Source organism: Fundulus heteroclitus, chromosome 11, assembly GCF_011125445.2.
Source record: "Fundulus heteroclitus isolate FHET01 chromosome 11, MU-UCD_Fhet_4.1, whole genome shotgun sequence".
In the NCBI taxonomy this organism is placed as follows: Eukaryota; Metazoa; Chordata; class Actinopteri; order Cyprinodontiformes; family Fundulidae; genus Fundulus; species Fundulus heteroclitus.
In genome coordinates, this window is record NC_046371.1 from 9462761 (window position 1) to 9480623 (window position 17863).

Consider the following 17863-nt stretch of genomic DNA (forward strand, 5'->3'; position numbering starts at 1 on the left):
TCATCACATCATCCATGTTTGGCTTGCTCGATATCTTCGATATCTGAGTCATATTTCTTTTCACCCTCAGATGTATCTCCTGACAGTAATGTGGCTCTGGATGCGTCACTAACCATAGAAGGAAACCGTCTCTGTTCCCAAAAATACAAATCCCCTCTGCAAGTGGTGCCATCGGTTTCTGAATCAGCAAAGCCAAAAGGTCAGTCATGTGTTAATGTTTGTGAGCTATAGGGTTTCCTACACGTCCAGCTCTACGTGGTACAAAACAGTTGGATGATAGTACAGACAATGACCTTCAACTTCTTTTAATAAATAAATAGAAATGGTGGCAAATCTGTTTTTATCAGATATTATATGGTGCAGGCTATGCAAAGAGGCCCCAGAAACCATCCAGCATCTCACAGCAGGGTGTAACATAGCAGGGAAGGAATACATAGAACGCCATAACCAAGTGGTTGGTATAATGTACAAAAACATCTGTTCACAATACCAACTGGTATAGTAATAATAGTAATATCATCTTTATTGTCATTGAAACATACATTACAATGAAACTTGTTCTCTGCTTTTAACCCATCACCCTTGGGGAGCCGTGGGCTGCCATGTGTGGCAGCCCGGGAAGCATTCTGGTGTTAAGAGTCTTGCTCAGGGACCCAGAGGATCGAACTAGGTACTTGCATCCTTCTCTTAGTGCAAGCACGCTGCTCTAACCACTAGGCCAGCACTACCCATAGACAGAGACGCAGCTCGATAGGCAATTTTGGGGTTAAGTGCCTTGCCCAGGGGCACATCGACATGTGGCAAGGGGAAGCTGACCCCTAGGTTAAAATGGGAGTCACCTTCCAAGGTGGTGGAGAATGACTTCCAGATACAAACAGACAAAAACGGTAATGGCAAACCAACCAGACACTGTGATGATCAATAATAAGCAAAGGACAACTGTTGTGATCGATGTGGCCATCCCGAGTGATGGAAACATCAGGACAAAAGTACACAAGAAATTGGAGAAATACCAAGGACTCATGGAAGAATTAGAAAGTTGCCTGGAAGGTGAAGACAACATCGGAGCACTCGGGGCAGTAACTCCCACTCTGGAGAAGTGGCTCCAATAGATACCTGGAGAAACATCAGACATCTCAGTCTTAGAAAAACCCTCAAGCTCCCAGGCCTCTGGTAGAGGACCCGGGCTTGAGAGATGGAGGGGTGGGTGAGACAGCAGTTTAAAAAAAAAAAAAAAAAAAATATATATATATATATATATATATATATATATATATATAGAGAGAGAGAGAGAGAGAGAGAGAGAGAGAGAGAGAGAGAGAGAGAGAGAGAGAGTTGGTGACAATAGCAGGTGTGAAGCTTTTTTCTTAAGATGTGTGAGCGATTGTAGTTTCACTTTCTGCATAAACCTTAAACCAGCCCTTCTTTTAAGCGTTTTCTTTGTAGCAGTCAGATGTTTTTGATATCAGTTGAATCAGTGTTGATGAGTAGCCTTCCAGGTGGAAATGATTGTCTTTAAGAGGTTTTCTTCATACATTTTTATGGAGATTTTCACTCAGTTTCTACCAGACTGTTACAGCTTAGTCCTAAGTGTATACCTAATAGATGAGGGTTAGAAAAAAGAATAAGGGAAGTGGAAGACAAAACAAGAAGTCCCCATCGCAAAATAAAGTATTTTGTATGGCAGAAATTTATGTGCGAATTATTCAGCCAGTAATTTTGGACTTGATAAAATCACAGTAGATCAACACCAGTAGATGACATGGATCCCATGAATTGCTCACTGAGATCTTAATGTACAGGACAAATCGAATGCAACACTTGCTTTCATCTGAAAAGATTTATTTTAAATCAGCAGCAATCCTGTTCCCAGCATTGACATTCAGTGGCTTACCCTTTCCTAGGCAATGTCAATGATGGACATCTAGACAACTGTGTGAGTCAACAGTCCTTCCCATGATTGTCATGATGACACATGTATCTGTTCTTTCATTGTTTTTTTTTTATGCAACAGGCAAATTGTCTTAGAAACTGAATTTTGGGGTTTAATCAGCTGTAGGCCATAATCACCTAAATGTAACACAAATACAAGAAACACTTGTGAGTAATAATGTAATAATGTGAGTAATGAATCTAAAATTAGTTTCACTTCTTAAACTCAATCATTGAAATAAATGTACTTTTTGATTATATTCTGATGTGTTGGGATGGAACCTGCAAACACAGTGGTGGTTACTGACCTAAAATGGAGGAAGAAGACACAAAAAGGACAACAGCATTCATCATAAGTAAGATAAAATAGAGAGGTGTGTGATATTCTCTCCATCATTTGTACTTATTCAAGTCAGCAATGATTAGGCAGGGTTTTAACTATCCGTGCACGGTGGCGCAGATGATAGCACTGTGTCTGAATACCAGCCGAGAATGTTTCTGCATTTATTTTAGATCTTCTCCCTGTGCATGCATAGATTCTTTCTGGCAAATCCACGTCCTCCCCCAGTTCAAAACTATGGCTAATAGCCTGATTGATACTCTAAACTGCCTTTACTCAAGAGTGTGGGCCTATGTATTGCTCTGTTATGGATGGGCGACCTGTCCAGGGAGGACCCCGCCTCTTGCCATTGACCGCTGGAGATAGGAACCATGGCCCTCTCTGCAAGAATTACAGAGGGATAATCAGTGAAGTCATTATTATTGTAAATATTTGACAAATGCCAAAAATGTGAGTTTCCTTTCCTCACTAACCAACTTTTTTTTAATGAGTTTTTTTGTCTGTTTGAAAAAATTATTACATTTTTTGTTTCCGTAAACAGGTGAAAGCCCCAGTGTGTGACTCCTTCCTTTTTTGCCTCACGGATAGTTCTGTCACGTCCCAACACTGATAAAGAGGAAATGATCTTTGGTGGTGCGTTGACGACACACAGACTAGGCTATATAAGCAAAGTGCTTGCAGCTCCCCGCCGCCATTAGACTTCAGTTTTCTGACCTTCAGCATGGAGGAGATCTACGTCAGGCATGTGGAGCTGCTCGGCTTCGAGAAACGCTTCTTTCCAAGTCAGCACTACGTGAGTCAAGAAATCCTTCAATATGAAACAGAAAACGTGCAAATAAAGACTTTACGTCCTGTTAAACCTCTAAATGTGGAGATACCTTAAAGCATATACAGACACAAAGTCAGTGTCTAAAAAGGGAAAGTGTGTGTCGGTGTGTCCGATCTGTAAAAAGATCCCATGCTCATGAGTTTAAAATGTTGTGCAGGTGTACAGGCTGATGGTGAAATGGAGCGACGAGTCAGAGAAGCTGATTTACAGGACGTACCCTGAGATCCACACATTTCATGTTAGTCCCTCCACAGTTTGCTGTTAAAGCTCTGCCAAATCTGAAACATGGATGACTTATCAAATGTTCCTTTTTATGGTTCCTTCCAGAAATCTCTAAAGGAGATGTTTCCCATCGAGGCTGGACAGATAGACAAGAGGGATAGAAAAATCCCATCACTACCAGGTAAAGAAAAGAAGAAGAAAAAAGCTGGTTTATGTGTTTGAAGTTGTAGATTCTGCCCTCATTTGTATCTTCTGGGGTTGTGGATGTTGGAGAATGTCAAAAATAAGTTCACCATTTCAATGTAAAACCCCTTCCTATGCTGCAACAATTCTCCAGGAAGCACCTGTGATTAACAAACACATGTGGTCGAATTCACTTCTCTTTTTCTTTCTTTAAAGTGCAACTGAAATCAACCAGATAAGCAGCAACCATTGTTTGAATTCATGCACAGATGAGACCAAATTATGTAGAATGTAGCTCAAGGCAGCTTCAGTGCTTAGATTATGAGTTCAGACTCCATAAAGGTGAACTTTTGCTAAGGACAGGGCGTTACGATAAAAGTCACAGTTCATAAGGTTTGGGGAGTTTATGGTTTTAGTTCTGATTTGGTTTGTGGCACCAGCAGGTGTGAATCTTCTTAAGATGTATGAGCTATTGTGGTTTCACTATCTGCAGCTGCCTATTTATAACAGAAGCAAAGTCAACTTAAGAAATAAAGAGAAGATTCTGTACAATTTAAAGGCAACATATCATGCTTTTCCGTTCTTCCTTGTCACACTGAAATCATCCAGTTGTGGTCAATATAAAGTGGAACTGCTGTGCTTTTCCTCATTAATTTACCCCTTTTCTGAGGCGCATCTGTGCGGTCTTTTTAAATCTAAAGGAGGCACTTCACACCCCACACCCCTCCAGGTCACAGAGTTTCACCCCGCTCAGCAATTTTCGTAGTATTCTGGGCGACGGTGTAATGAACAACAATGACTTATCAACTTGTAGCTTCAGTATCCTTCAGCTTGGACTACAAAATAATTTCAAGTAATAAAAAATGGCAGATTCGTGAAATTGGTAAGCCAGAAATCCATGACCTTGTTTAGCAGCTGCGCAACAAATACTGTGACATAATAGTTAAAAAATGCATAATAAAACAGAGAAACTGAATGGCTTGAAAAGTATAACCCAAACAGAAAATAGATATAGATATTTCTACACAACCCCTGGAGAGACTAAATTCAGCTTTTCTACACTTAAGTAGACAACAAAATATATTTAAGGGCTAAAAAAAAAGGATTTTGCATGTTCCCTTATGAGCAGCAGGAGGGATTTCTATTTGATCTGTAAAGTAAAACTTAAATTTAACACTTTTCTTTCACTTTTGTTGTTTTGTTTTTGCTACAGTAAACACATTAGGTATTCTCATACAGATCAGTTGCTCCTTCTCCCTCATCAACAGTTATTCATCTAATATGACTCATGATACCGATGACATCTTCTCGGAAATGTTGCTCATCCTTTTATTAAAAGGAATAAAAAAGGAACTATAAACTCAGACTTTGGGATAAAGTTTAGTGTCTGCATGAAAAAGGTTATTGGCCAACATAGCAATATGGCTGAATTAATAGATGGAATATCTGCCAACTATGATCCAGATGGTAATAATTACCCTCTGGTGACGTGCAGTTTGTCTTTGGCAACTCCGGGTTTTCTGACATGTTCCTCATGTCCGAATTATAGCCCAGTTTCGACTGTCGCACCCTGAAGAAGGAAACTGAGCAAAAGTCTTTCGAGGCTACATCTCTTTCCTATGAATTCCTAAAAGAGTAGCAGCAAAATGGGTGGGGTTTTGAGATTTTCTTATTCCCCGCATGAGAGGAGAGGACTCTTTTTAAACCTGCAGGTATAAAAACACGGCTCATTAGTTCTGCTTCACAAAGTAATTTTGTCTGAACTGTTCTTAAATAATCATTGGAGACATGATAAAAACTGGTTTCTGTCAAAGAAATGTGTATCTTTGGCTCATTGCTACCCTAATCTGTTTGTTTATTTGTTCCTAACGATGAGAGCGAAACAGTTAATTTACTCAAAGTATCGAATTCGCACATTGTCGTGTATGTAATCTAATACCTATAATCCTTCTCACTTTATACTTACAGCCATGAGTTAAAATGAATGTTTGCAGCAAAATAGAAAAAGCATGCATATTTTCTTAAATGATAGGAAAATCATGACACCTAAAGGTCAGACTATCATCAACGCTGTTTAAACTGAAGTCAAAGTTTCTCTTCAACATGTTTGATTCACATTGAATGCATTGGACTGAGAATGAGTTTAACATCATTAGGTGCATACTGACGATGTTGCATTGGCTCAGAAGGAAAGGGTAACGTTTTGATTCATGATTAATAGAAAGGTAACAAATCCCTTATGTTTAAGCAGGCTAGAAAGCATTGTAGAGGTTAAATATTGCATGCATAAGAAATATTGCACTGTTACAAATGTGTAAAAGCAGTTGTGACTGTTGCAGTTTTGCCGCTCTCTTTTGGATGCCTTTTATGTTTTGTCTCGTTATTCTTTAGCAAAAAATTGTAATTTATTTTATCAGCTTGATTCCCATTTCAGAAAATTAAAGAACAGAAGACAGATTGAATTCAGGCATGATACTGGATTTGAAAAAGGATCTCATGTATGTTGCAGTAAAATGGTAATTTTTTCCCTCCATCTTCTGCATTTTGTTACTGCTGCCAAAACAAACATTGCAGTGACATTAGTTGCTCAGCAGAACTAGGAAAACATGCACACTGGTATATTTTTGACATAGCATTTGTCTGCTTTTCCCATGTGTCGGAGGTTACAGCTTCGGTTTTTGGTCGTGGTTAGAACATACAGGTTATCACTGTTGTCTTGTTTTTTGTGTTCCTGTTCAAACTCTGGGAGAGCTTTCTGATTAAAACAAAAAACAAAACAAACAACAACAAAAAAAAAAAACAGAACTACAGCTTTACACATTCCTCTTGTGAAATGTTACCAAATCTGTGGTTGCAGAATGGAAAAGAAGAAGCAGAGACAAAAGTTCAGTCCTGATGCAAGTGGCAGCTTGCTGTTAACTTGGAGTGAAAAGCGGCAGGATGCAGAGCAACGTTTCCTTTTTTTCTCTTTTTTTCTCAGTTTTTTTTAACATGTCCTGTTTGGCAGTGTAGAATTGAGAATTGCTGTCTTAAAGCCAAAGACAACAGATTTTACTTTCACAAGTGGAGCATTACTGCTTTGCCATAGTGCTCCGCTTGAGATATATATATATATATATATATATATATATATATATATATATATATATATATATATATATATATATGCAAAAAGCTTTATTAGATATTATTTTGGAATTATTTCACGTTCAATAGACACAAAAACAGAGAGGTAAAAGAGAAAGAAAAGAAGAGAAAAAGATGAGACAAAATGGTCAAGAGAAGAAAAGGTGAGAAAATTGGAGGAGAGGAAAAAGAACAATGTAACATCTTCGGAGTCTGTTTCTACACCTGCACAGAGAGATATAAAAAGAACAGCAAAACCAACCACTAAAGTACCACAGGTGCAAACAACAATCCCTTGATAACATCACTGAAAAACACGCAGTATTATTTAATACAAGATGTATACTGACAGCTAAAGCTAATTATCTGGCTTTTTTGTATAAAGGTGAATCTGTAAGTACCTGGATCCAAGCACCTGTAGTTGTTTGTGAGAGTGCAATTATGTATGTAAGGTTGTCCATAAGAAAAATGCTCAATAGTGGTTGTAAGGAGCCTAAGACCCGCCCCCTCAGAATGCTGAGGCAGACACCGGGGGAAACCAGAACCCCAGACGCCCGAAAGGGCCCCCAGAGCAAAGGGGCTCAAGAGGGACCAACACAGGAATAGCTGCCTCTCCCATCCCAGGAAGGAGCAGAGAGGAGCCACAGGAAACCGCCCCACAGCCACAGTGAAAAAGCCCCCGGGAGCTGCGGTGACGAGCCTGCGGGCACCGCCGGCAGCCAGCTACACCACAGCGGATCTAACCATGGCCCCAGAGACCTGAGGAAATAGAGCAGTCAGACAACTTTGAACCAATGGGTTTTTAGCGTTGATTTAATAGAACTTGGGGTTTAAGCATTTTTGTAGTTTTCTGGGAGATTGTTCCAGATTAGTGGAGCATAAAAACTGAATGCTGCTGCTTCTCCATGTTTGGTTCTGGGGTTGCAGACTAGAACCTGAAGACCTGAGTTGTCTGGCAAGTGGCTCAGATAACAAATCTTTAATATATTTTGGAACTGAGCCATTCAGTGGTTTATAAATTAACAGAAGTGTTTTAACATATATTCTCTGAGGGGTTACAGTTTCCCTACACAGTTTTTGTTTCTAAGTTCCTCAATGTGCTTTGTTGGGGACGGTTGAGGACGGCTAGCAGGCAGATCCAGTTGCTGTGCCCTCGCTTTCCTCAGCTGGCCCTTTGGAAGAAGTACAGAAAGTGTTTTTTCTCATAGATGTCACAGGAAAAGTTTGGGATCTGAAGGCAGCATATGTTGCTGTAAAATCTCTGACCTCTCCTCATTACTGCTGAAGTGGAAATGTGGTCTGCCACCATTACAGCTCCGTACCGTCACAAAGCCTTGCTTTAGGACTCTTTGCTACATTTCTTTCAACAAATATCTTAAATGCTGTTTTATCTGACCAAATACCTCCTTTCATCTATGTCGCAGGTATAACTCAGATGCCTCTGAGCTCAGAGAAGTTGAAGCCCCTTCTGGCAAAGCTTAAAATAAGGCAAATGAGAAATCATAAAGCGTGGCTGTCTGATGATTAGTTTTAGGCTTGAACACTAAAATCCCTACAGAATTCTTGGTTTAAAGGGCGACTCTGCTCCAGTCTTTCTTTGAAGGTTGCCAATCTGTTCATGTACAACTGGGGATCTCTCACCATCTTTAAGTCTGATCAGGAAGCGGTCTACTTGTTTCTCTTCTCAGCTCCACGGTGGGTGGACAGCCAGAAGTCGAGAGAAAACAGGAAGACCACCCTGGCTGAGTATTGCCAGTCGCTCATCGACCTGCCAGCTCACATCTCCCGCTGCAAACATCTGTCCAGCTTCTTCAAGGTCCGACCCGAAGATGAAAACCCGCCCGCACCAAATACGTAAGTATATCACACACGCATCAGCGCCATAAACTGTGTTTTTTTGTTTTTGTTTTGGAAAAAGACATGAAAGCGGAGTATTCTTCCTACAGAATGAAAAGAGATGAGATGTTTGTGGAGTCCAGGGAGATCGCACGAGGCAACGTATCTGGTAGGTGTTGGTTTACCTGGTTTAACAGAAAACCGTTAAAACGTTGGTGAAACTCCTCGACCGACTCATTTACTACCGATCTCTTGGTGATCACACGGTCTATTTGTTGAATGATTTAAACTATTTGAAAGACGACAAAAACTTTTACGAGACTAGGTGTTTTTTTGATCTCTCAAATAAGGCAGAAGTTGCAAGTGTTTGCTAAATTTTAAGTGAATTTTAAGTGTTTTTCCACCTTGCAGAGATTTCTGGCCCCATCATCCTGGACACCTACAGAGTGATCGCAGACTTTGAAAAGACGTCCAAACATGAGATCAACCTGCACACCGGAGACTTCGTAGAAATAGTGGAGAAAAATGAGAACGGTGAGAAAAGCATGAAAGTGTTAGACCAGAGATACATCTAAAAAGCTGCAGGACGCTGGTCCTGGAGGACTGGAGTTTGGAGAGATTGCACAAAGACGAATGGTTAGATACCTATAAATTACTATAAATAGTGTGAAATCCCTCCTCTTTATTTCTGTTCACATTTGATTATTTTTACACTTTTTAACTATTTTTTCCTACCATATTGAAAATAAAATGAGAAATAAAACAAACTAAATAAATACTATAAATAAATACATCCATATTTTCTATACTAGGTCTTGAATAACTTATTAATAGATGGAATATCTATTAATAACCATTTTAAATCTAATTCTTTAAAATAAGTGTAATTAGTTCAACTTGGAAAAGTTTTTTTTTTTTAATTATAAACCAAATTAATTTGGTTTATTTTTATAGCGGCAGTTCACAACACATGTCATCTGGCTGGACGATAATTCAATAATTCGATAAACATATATTGATGATGGCCCCATCAGTAGAGACAGTGGAGAGGGATCAGGAAACGACCTCCAGCAGAACCAGGCTCAGTGTGAACGGCCACCTGCCACGACCAACTGGGGTTTTGAAAAAACCCACATTATTTGAATATTGCAGTATATTTTCTTGAAATCCTCTGTCCTTCCTCCTGTTATAAATAGCTTGTTCAAAAACAAAACATTTACTCTGTAAGATTTGTGCAATTTTTAACCCTGACGACCTCAACTCGACTTCAAATGAACATCTTTTCTCATATTTTCTTGAGAATGAGATATTTTCATCCTCGTTGCGATGAAATTTTGCTGACACACCCAGCCACACCCACATACACTCTACACTGTAGTTTCAATGTGTATTGGCATCTTTATTGAGTTGCTGCTGCTGTTTTCAGGTTGGTGGTTCTGTCAGTGTGAATCCAAACGAGGATGGGTTCCTGCCTCCTACCTGGAGCCCCTTGATGGACCGGAGGAGGCTGAGGAACCTGAACCGGACTATGAAGGCAAGTATTGTTGTTATCTGCTGCCATCAGCGGCATGGTGGACATGGGTGTGCTTTTCCATTGTTCACTGAAAGAGACGTGTCTCTCTGCAGGAGAGATGCACGTCACCACCCAAGCATACGAGGCGGAGCAGGAGGATGAGATCTCCCTGGAGGTGGGACAGACCGTAGAGGTCATTCACAAACTGCTGGACGGGTGGTGGGTCGTCAGGTAAAATCTGAGCAACCAACAGTCAGGCTTTTTAATTATTTGTTCAAGTTTCCTGGCTCAGTGGGTCTTCAGGGCTTTTGAAGGTTGTGCAGTTGCTCTTTGTGCTTTGTCTGCTTTTTCCACTCAGTTTTAGCCCAGACCTGAGCCTTTTCACAACAAGGGCTCTTCAGCTGTGATCTGTGTGCTGGCAGTGGTACATTAACTCTTTTGATATCGTCCGGTTCTCAAGTTTGCCTTGCAACCTCAGGCTCCTGCATAATTTCTGCATCAGCAACCCTGTCAGGATGTTGCTGATGATTTGTATGATGAACACGTCTGAGCTTTATCTCAGAAGATACAGATGGACCAAAAAAGCAAATGTTACGTCTGATTAAATGTATCACAGAGGCCTCCAGGTCAATCCAAAGATAATGCTGATGCTCTTCAAGATAAAGTTAATGTACTCTTTTAATTGCACCGGCAGTGCTGCCCTTGCATGTAATATGATTCTTGTAGAAAATGTTTTAGTGCTCAAATGTTTTGGTACCACTTTACAATAAGGCTCCCCTTATACATGGCTAATAATTAGACTATAAATATGTTATAAATTAATCTGTAAACACTTTGAAACTGATTTATGAGTGTTTATTATGCTGTAATTATGGGGGAAAAACATGCAAAACTGACCAGTTTGTGCTTACGAGGTAGTAACTTGTAGTCTACAATGTTTAACATAAGCAAATTTAGATGAAATATATAGCTAAACATATTAGGCTCACTATTTGGCAATAAACTGGTCAGTCTTGTCTCTTGGTTGGCCATAGTTAACGTGTAATAAACACTTATGAATGAGTTATAATAGTGATTACAGATGAATTAACATATCTATAAACTATTTATTAGCCTGATTGTAACACGGTACCAATGTGGTACCAATGCTTTGTTATGCTGATGTTACTCAGATTTATATCCCGCTCAAAAAGAAGTTTGGAAACTGTGAGAAGCAGTTTCAAGAGTTGGTGACATTTTCATTCAGTTTATCTATTCTTAATTTTATTTTTCATCGTTTATTTCCCAGGAAAGGAGAACAGACTGGTCACTATCCCTCCATGTTCCTGCAGAAGTCTGACAAGAAAAATGAAACTGGCAGGACAAACGTGCGAGGACAGAAACCTCCACCGCGCAGGTCTGCAGATGGATTTGTGTTTTAAAGCTAAACTGTACAGTGAAGTACAGTCAAGAATGTTTTTTTTTAAATTCCTTTCTGAAAAATAAACGTGTCAAGCTGCAACCCATTAAAGTTTGTGCATAGTCCTCCATTTGTGGCTGTTAATACGCCACTTCTGATTCTAGAAAAGCGTCTCTTCTTCTTTTTGGCATTTCTTAACCACAACTTCACATTTAGGCTCTTTTGACACAAGTTTTTCTTTTTTTTTTCTTTTACAACTAATGATCTTATAATGACATTAGACTGCAATTAATCTACTCAAGTTTTTATTATTTTCTCGCTTGATTCATGTTTGCTTAGGATTCAGTGATTTGGGGGGCAAAGTCTCTCCCCTGCTCCTCACTGATGCGCCCTCTGTCTCTCTCAGGTCCACCATCAGAAATGCCAAAAGCATTCACAGCAAATCCCGGCAGAAGCTCAGCCAGGAAGCCTACCGCAGGAACAGTCGGCGTTACCTGCAGCAGAAAGGCGTCGCAGCTCCACAACGAAACTCTGCAAAGCTGCCACTGAGGGAGAGGAAAAATGAGGGTACTAAAAAAACAAACAAAAAAAAAAACATGCTTTAATATTTTCAGCCGGTTCAACCTGGAGGGCATTACATGATCTCATGTCATCCGTTCTCATTCAACAGACAACATTCCCGAGGTGTCTGAATCCAGCTCAGAGAGCGAGCCGAAGAAGGAAGCTCCGGTCATCCCGCCGCGGCCAAGTCCTGAGCTCATCCTGGAGCGCTGCACCGACAACACCCGGAAGAAAATGAGCATTAATAAGTCCCGCTCTGACTCCTCCAGCTAGCATCAGGATCATCCAGGGAGGAGACGTTTCTATTCGGTGGTGGAAGACAGATTCTCTCTCCTTACTGAGTTCTCCCATGGCCTTATCCTAATTCCAACTGGCCTAAATATATATTTTAGGATGCGTCAGTTAATTAGGCCTCCTCTCGTTGTGACACAGACACAAGCGCTGTCTTTTCAGTTTTACTCTCAACTGGCTTCATCTGTATTTGCTTTTATTAGGGGCTAAAAGAAACAAGGCTAAGAAAACACGTGGGCCAGTCAATGTTACTTCACCTTGTCTGTATGTGTGCTGTGGTTTTATTTATTTGCTCAATAAATATCTAAAACAACGAAACAACTGTGGACATTTGTGGAGCATAGAAAATAAACAACAACTGTTATTAGCATATTTGTTGCTCGTCATCCATCAGTTTTTCTATTCGATCAAACCAGAGCCTGCCAATTACATTACCTCAGTAGATCTCGTACAGTTTTCTACATCAAAAATGTTGTTCACATCTTTGTAGGTCTAATTACGTTTATAGAAGAACCCATTCAACCTAGAAACGGGCCGTGTTTTGTGCATTAAAAATACTGAATAGGGAAGACAATATAAAATGTGAGCTGCTGCTCTATATGGAGCACTTATGCATCTAAAAATTAAATATATATCAAGTTATATATGATATTTAAGAAAGTTCCTGTTTTGTCAAAGATGACCTGAATCGGTATCAGTTGCTCAATTCCCCTAGTGCAATCTGAGTAGCTGTTCTGAATGATGGTGAACACCAGCGTAGTTTGTAAAATCTATCCTCTTATTTTTTTTTTTATTAGATTTGTTTTTATCATTAGTATTGGTGACAACAGAACTTGCAGTTCTGCTTAGATTGATGCACAGTCAGGAAAAAGCTGACATTACTGAGACTGATGCGTTCCTTGCTGCAAAGCTGTACGTTGGTGATGATTCCTGTGAAGGAATTTTGACATTAAGAACGAGATCATTTATTATTAAAGCTTTATGATAATTAGAACTAAAACATTTTAAGTCATTGGTAGGGTGGATTGAGATATTCAAAAGAGCTAGTATGGTTCTGATTGTTTCTGTAGCCATATGGTGTATTTAGAACAGAATTTACTGTCATTGTTTTGCATAAAAACAGCTAAGCAGCTCTTGTTTGGCAGAGTAAATATCTCTCTCGCACACACAAGCGTCCTTGGTTAAAATACATCCTTAACTTCCATTCATTTTCAAGCCTTACTTATGGCCTAACCCTGACCCTAACCTTTACCTTGACACCTTAATGCTAAACCTAACCCCTAGCCCAGAAAAAAGTAAGGGCTCAAAAAGATCCTCACTTTACTAGTATAATGTGTAAAATACATTTCCCCAGGCTGCAAAAATGTCTTTCGTCACACCTCAACAGTTATAATATTTCAAGTAATTTCACCTTGCCCAGACCGCTTTTCACCAACCCTGAAGTCCCAGGGGAGCAGATGTACATTCTTCCAGCAAAAAGTACCAAAACATTGAAATAACGGACAAAACGTTTGACCCCGACGTGATTTGAACACGCAACCTTCTGATCTGGAGTCAGACGCGCTACCGTTGCGCCACGAGGTCCTGTCGGAAGTTTCCACACTACTAAAAATATCAATGAGAACACAAAATGCTGTTCCGATAAGATATTTTCTCTTTATTTTGCACGTTGTTGCTGCTTTCCAGCTAAGACCACCTTTGCCACAGCTATAAACACTTGTTCATATGCTCCTTCGGTACTGTGAAAGCTAACCTGATAGCATTAGCGTCAGTAAATGGATCGGTAAGAATATACGTGTCTGTTAAACAGAGCTATATTCTAACCTTCTGGTTATTCTTGAATCAAAATAGTCATCGGTGTGACCAAAAAAAGCTTTTGCCGTCACATAATACAAAAACAGAAAACGTATATGTTGTGCATATGTTTATATGTACCCAGGGACTTCCGGTTAGACGTGCGCCGTATCATCCCTGGTGGTCTAGTGGTTAGGATTCGGCGCTCTCACCGCCGCGGCCCGGGTTCGATTCCCGGTCAGGGAACATCTTTTATCTAATCAATCGGCTGACCTACAAATTACTAATCAGCTCAGTGCGCGTCGAACTGCAAAACCGCTAAAAGCGTTAATTTCACTTTGACCATGGAACAACACCAATGTTAATGTTACTGCTGATGAATATCAATGGCCCAGGGCTAAATAAAATCTCAATATTGTAAATATTTTCCCCATCTTCTTTTAGAATAGAAAACATCCAAAGTCTTTAAAGGGGTTTATAAAATAAAGACAGCTGCGCACCAATAGAAAATTGAGAAAATGAGAAAAGACCGAGGCGTGCGTATCGGCGTTTTCTGCAAAGTGCGTGCCTTGATTTGCTGCAGGAAAGACACAGAAGTTGGTGAAATTTAGAAAAAAACGGATGTAACGTGATCGCTGAATCGCTTCAAAATAAAATAAAGTTGTTCATTTGTATGACTTTGATATACTTGCAAGGTCGCCTTTTTCTAATTTCAGTCCAGTTTTTGCATTTGTATAAAGATGTTGGAATTTAAAACTATAATATATTATTTATTTAATTCAAACCATAGCATTAAAAAGTTAGGAATGTTCGTATACTGGACATGTTTGTGCACATAATTGAGCCTAAAGAAAGCAACATCTTCAAAAATTAAGTAGGCTACTTTGATCCATGATTGGAATTGATCCTTGATTAAAGCTATTAATTACACAGAGTCCTGCTCAGGTGTACAGTTCAGTTCTTCTACTCTTGTGTCTCTTTAATGTTGGATGGTAGAATTGAACGGGAAATGGTTGCTGTAATGCTCGTGCTGTAATGCTGTTATCTGAAAAAAGAAAGTAAAAAAAAAGAACAACAACAAGGTTTGTGTATTACAGATCATGGGCAAAAAAACAAAAACAACATTGAACCATCCATTTTTGAATCTTTGCTGGGTTGCAGCTAAGCCCCAGCAAGTCTTTGGGTAAGAGACAGAGTTTACCTCACAGAGACACACTGAGCTATTTATACACCTGCACACCTTTAAGATGATTTTAATATGATCAATAAAACTAACATACTTATTTTTGGACAGTGGGCGGACACTGGAGTACCCTGAGAGAACACACAAGCTTAACGGAGGAATACTCCAGCAGGGATTCAAATCCACGTTGCTGTTGCTGCAACAGTGCTGTCTGCACAACCATGCAGTCTAGAATAAGATTTTTTATTTTTTTTTAAAGAGTTCAATCCAGAAAACTGCTGGATTTGGCCTTAAAAATAAGGTTGAGGAGCTTAAAGTAGTGCCACTTCTCCTAAACACACTAAAAGGAGCCCTCTGATCTGGGTGTCTCCTTTTGGAGGGTTTCTGGGTCCTCTTCCTTTGGAGGAGATCCAGGGCCCGACCCAGAACCTTGAGACGCAGGGCCTGCAGCTGTTTGTTTATTTGATTGTTTCTGAGGTTTTTTAGGTGGATGGTGGACACATATTATAAAGACATGGCTGAAGAGGAGGGGAAAATGGCTACTGCACTGCCTGCCTGCAGTCGTGACCTGACCCGAATGCGAGTCCCGTTGTCGTTGCGCAACATCATTTTATTCTGAAAACCACCCCCGGAAGCGGATTCGCTCCTGGCTGCAGCTTGTCGCTCCATCCCTGCAACAGCAGGCGGCGCGGTGATACGGAGAGCCGTGGAGAATAATAAAAAAAAGACCCGACGCTCCTCGCCGCGCTCCTCCAAATGCAACCACCGGACACCGAGGGAGGACTCAGACGGGACGCCCGGAATGCGGGGCGGCAGGTCGGAGGGCTGAGCGCGAACATGGCGGCGGTGACAACAACAGCAGCAGCAGCAGCAACCTGCTCGGTCCCGTGGCGTCGATAAATCAAAGGGACCGCGCGACGTAAGGGACGAGCATCACTTAACCCAGGTCAGCGAAAAAACACACCACAACCTCTGATGTATAGATTTGGTTTCTCATTATCGGTCTGCCTCTCTGGTGCGGCGTGCATTAGGTTGAATATCTAATGCATGGTTTACTAAACGTATGTGGCCAAATTATTGATCTGTGATTTAGTAACAATGTTACTATCTGATGAAATAACCGTACGCTTTTCTTGTCCATCCTACATTGCCTCAGTAGATCTCGTACAATTTTCTACATCAAAAATGTTGTTCACATCTTTGTAGATCTAATTACGTTTATAGAAGAACCCATTCAACCTAGAAACGGGCCGTGTTTTGTGCATTAAAAATACTGAATAGGGAAGACGATATAAAACGCGAGGTGCTGCTCTATATGTAGCACTTATGCATCTTAAAAATAAAATATACATCAATTTATATATAGATATATAAGATAGTTTCTGTTTTGTCAAAGATGACCTGAATAGGTATCAGTTGCTCAATTCCCCTGGTGCAATCTGAGTCGCTGTTCTGAATGATGGTGAACACCAGCGTAGTTTGTAAAATCTATCCTCTTATTTTTTTTTATTAGATTTGTTTTTATCATTAGTATTGGTGACAACAGAACTTGCAGTTCTGCTTAGATTGATGCACAACCAGAAAAAAGCTGACATTACTGAGATTGATGCGTCCTTGCTGCAAAGCTGTACGTTGGTGATGATTTCAGCCATAAAGGTTACCTAAAATGTTTTAGAGGAAAAAGGGTTTGCATGTTTGGGAGCCAGTGATCGTAGAGGGGAACCATGTCCCCTGCCTTGCATAGGTCTTTGTAGCTTTTGAACTTTTTGTCGCTACAACCACAAACCTGAATGCATTTTATTCTTTATTTTGGTCGTAGAGACACACATAGTGTTACGCAATTGTGAAGCTGAAGGAGAAGTATGGAGTCAGTACTTTTGTAGAACCACCTGTCACAGCAATTAAAGCTGAAGGTATCTTGGGCAGGTGTCCCTATCGGCTTTAAAATGTAGTGATTTAAAAAAAAATATTTTACCATTTTTTTTCTTGCTAAATAGTTCAAGCTCAGTTAGATTGGATGGAGAGCATCCTTGATTATCATCTTTCAAGTTTGGCAACACATTCTCAATTGGACTTGGGTATAGACTTTGACAGGGCCGTTCTAGCACATGAATATGATTTGATCTAAACAGTTACATTGTTGCTTGTTGCTTGTTGTTATTTCATCTTTTACCTTTTTGTTCTCTGTCATTTTTTTACCCTTCATAGTAGATACACCTGGTTTGACATCCTGTTAGCTGTGACATCATCCAGGGAAGACAGATCATCCGCTATTACCAACATAGAAAGGATTCCTGGATCAATGTGTGCTTCTGTGCTTTTTGTGTCTCTGCTCTGTCTTCTCTAACCCCCAGTGCATTTAGGCAGATGAGCGTTCACACTGAGTCTGGTTTTGGTTCTGCTGAGGTTTTTCCTTCCTGTTAAAGGGGAGTTTTCCTCTCCACTGTCACTTCATGCATGCTCAGTATGAGGGATTGCTGCAAAGCCATCAACAATGCAGACGACTGTCCACTGTGGCTCTACGCTCTTTCAGGAGGAGTGAATGCTGCTTGGAGAGACTTGATGCAACCTGCTAGGTTTCCTTAGAGAGGAAACTTTCTGACCAATCTGTATAATCTGATTGAATTTTACTTTGGAAAGTGTCTTGAGATGAC

The 17863-nt window shown here is 40.2% G+C and overlaps 2 protein-coding genes and 1 non-coding gene across 3 annotated transcripts in view; 2 read left to right on the forward strand and 1 right to left on the reverse strand.

Annotated features, from left to right (window-relative positions):
* Window positions 1–60: 60 nt before the first annotated feature.
* On the forward strand, window positions 61–12550 carry ncf1 (neutrophil cytosolic factor 1). The gene is made up of 12 exons (XM_012853433.3): window positions 61–199; window positions 2814–3065; window positions 3259–3339; window positions 3429–3504; window positions 8321–8486; window positions 8579–8637; window positions 8880–9002; window positions 9895–10002; window positions 10095–10212; window positions 11270–11377; window positions 11787–11947; window positions 12051–12550. Exons 2-12 carry the CDS (start codon window positions 2994–2996, stop codon window positions 12212–12214), a joined length of 1236 nt encoding a protein of 411 aa, XP_012708887.2. The 5' UTR covers window positions 61–199; window positions 2814–2993; the 3' UTR covers window positions 12215–12550.
* A 1194-nt stretch (window positions 12551–13744) lies between these two features.
* On the reverse strand, window positions 13745–13816 carry trnaw-cca. The gene has a single exon. It is a non-coding gene; the product is annotated as a tRNA-Trp (tRNA).
* A 2032-nt stretch (window positions 13817–15848) lies between these two features.
* st6gal1 (ST6 beta-galactosamide alpha-2,6-sialyltranferase 1) overlaps window positions 15849–17863 on the forward strand; it is a 49176-nt gene continuing 47161 nt past the window's right edge. The window contains exon 1 of the mRNA XM_036142816.1: window positions 15849–16155. The gene's annotated coding sequence lies outside the window, so the exon portion shown is untranslated. The remainder of the gene's footprint in view (window positions 16156–17863) is intronic.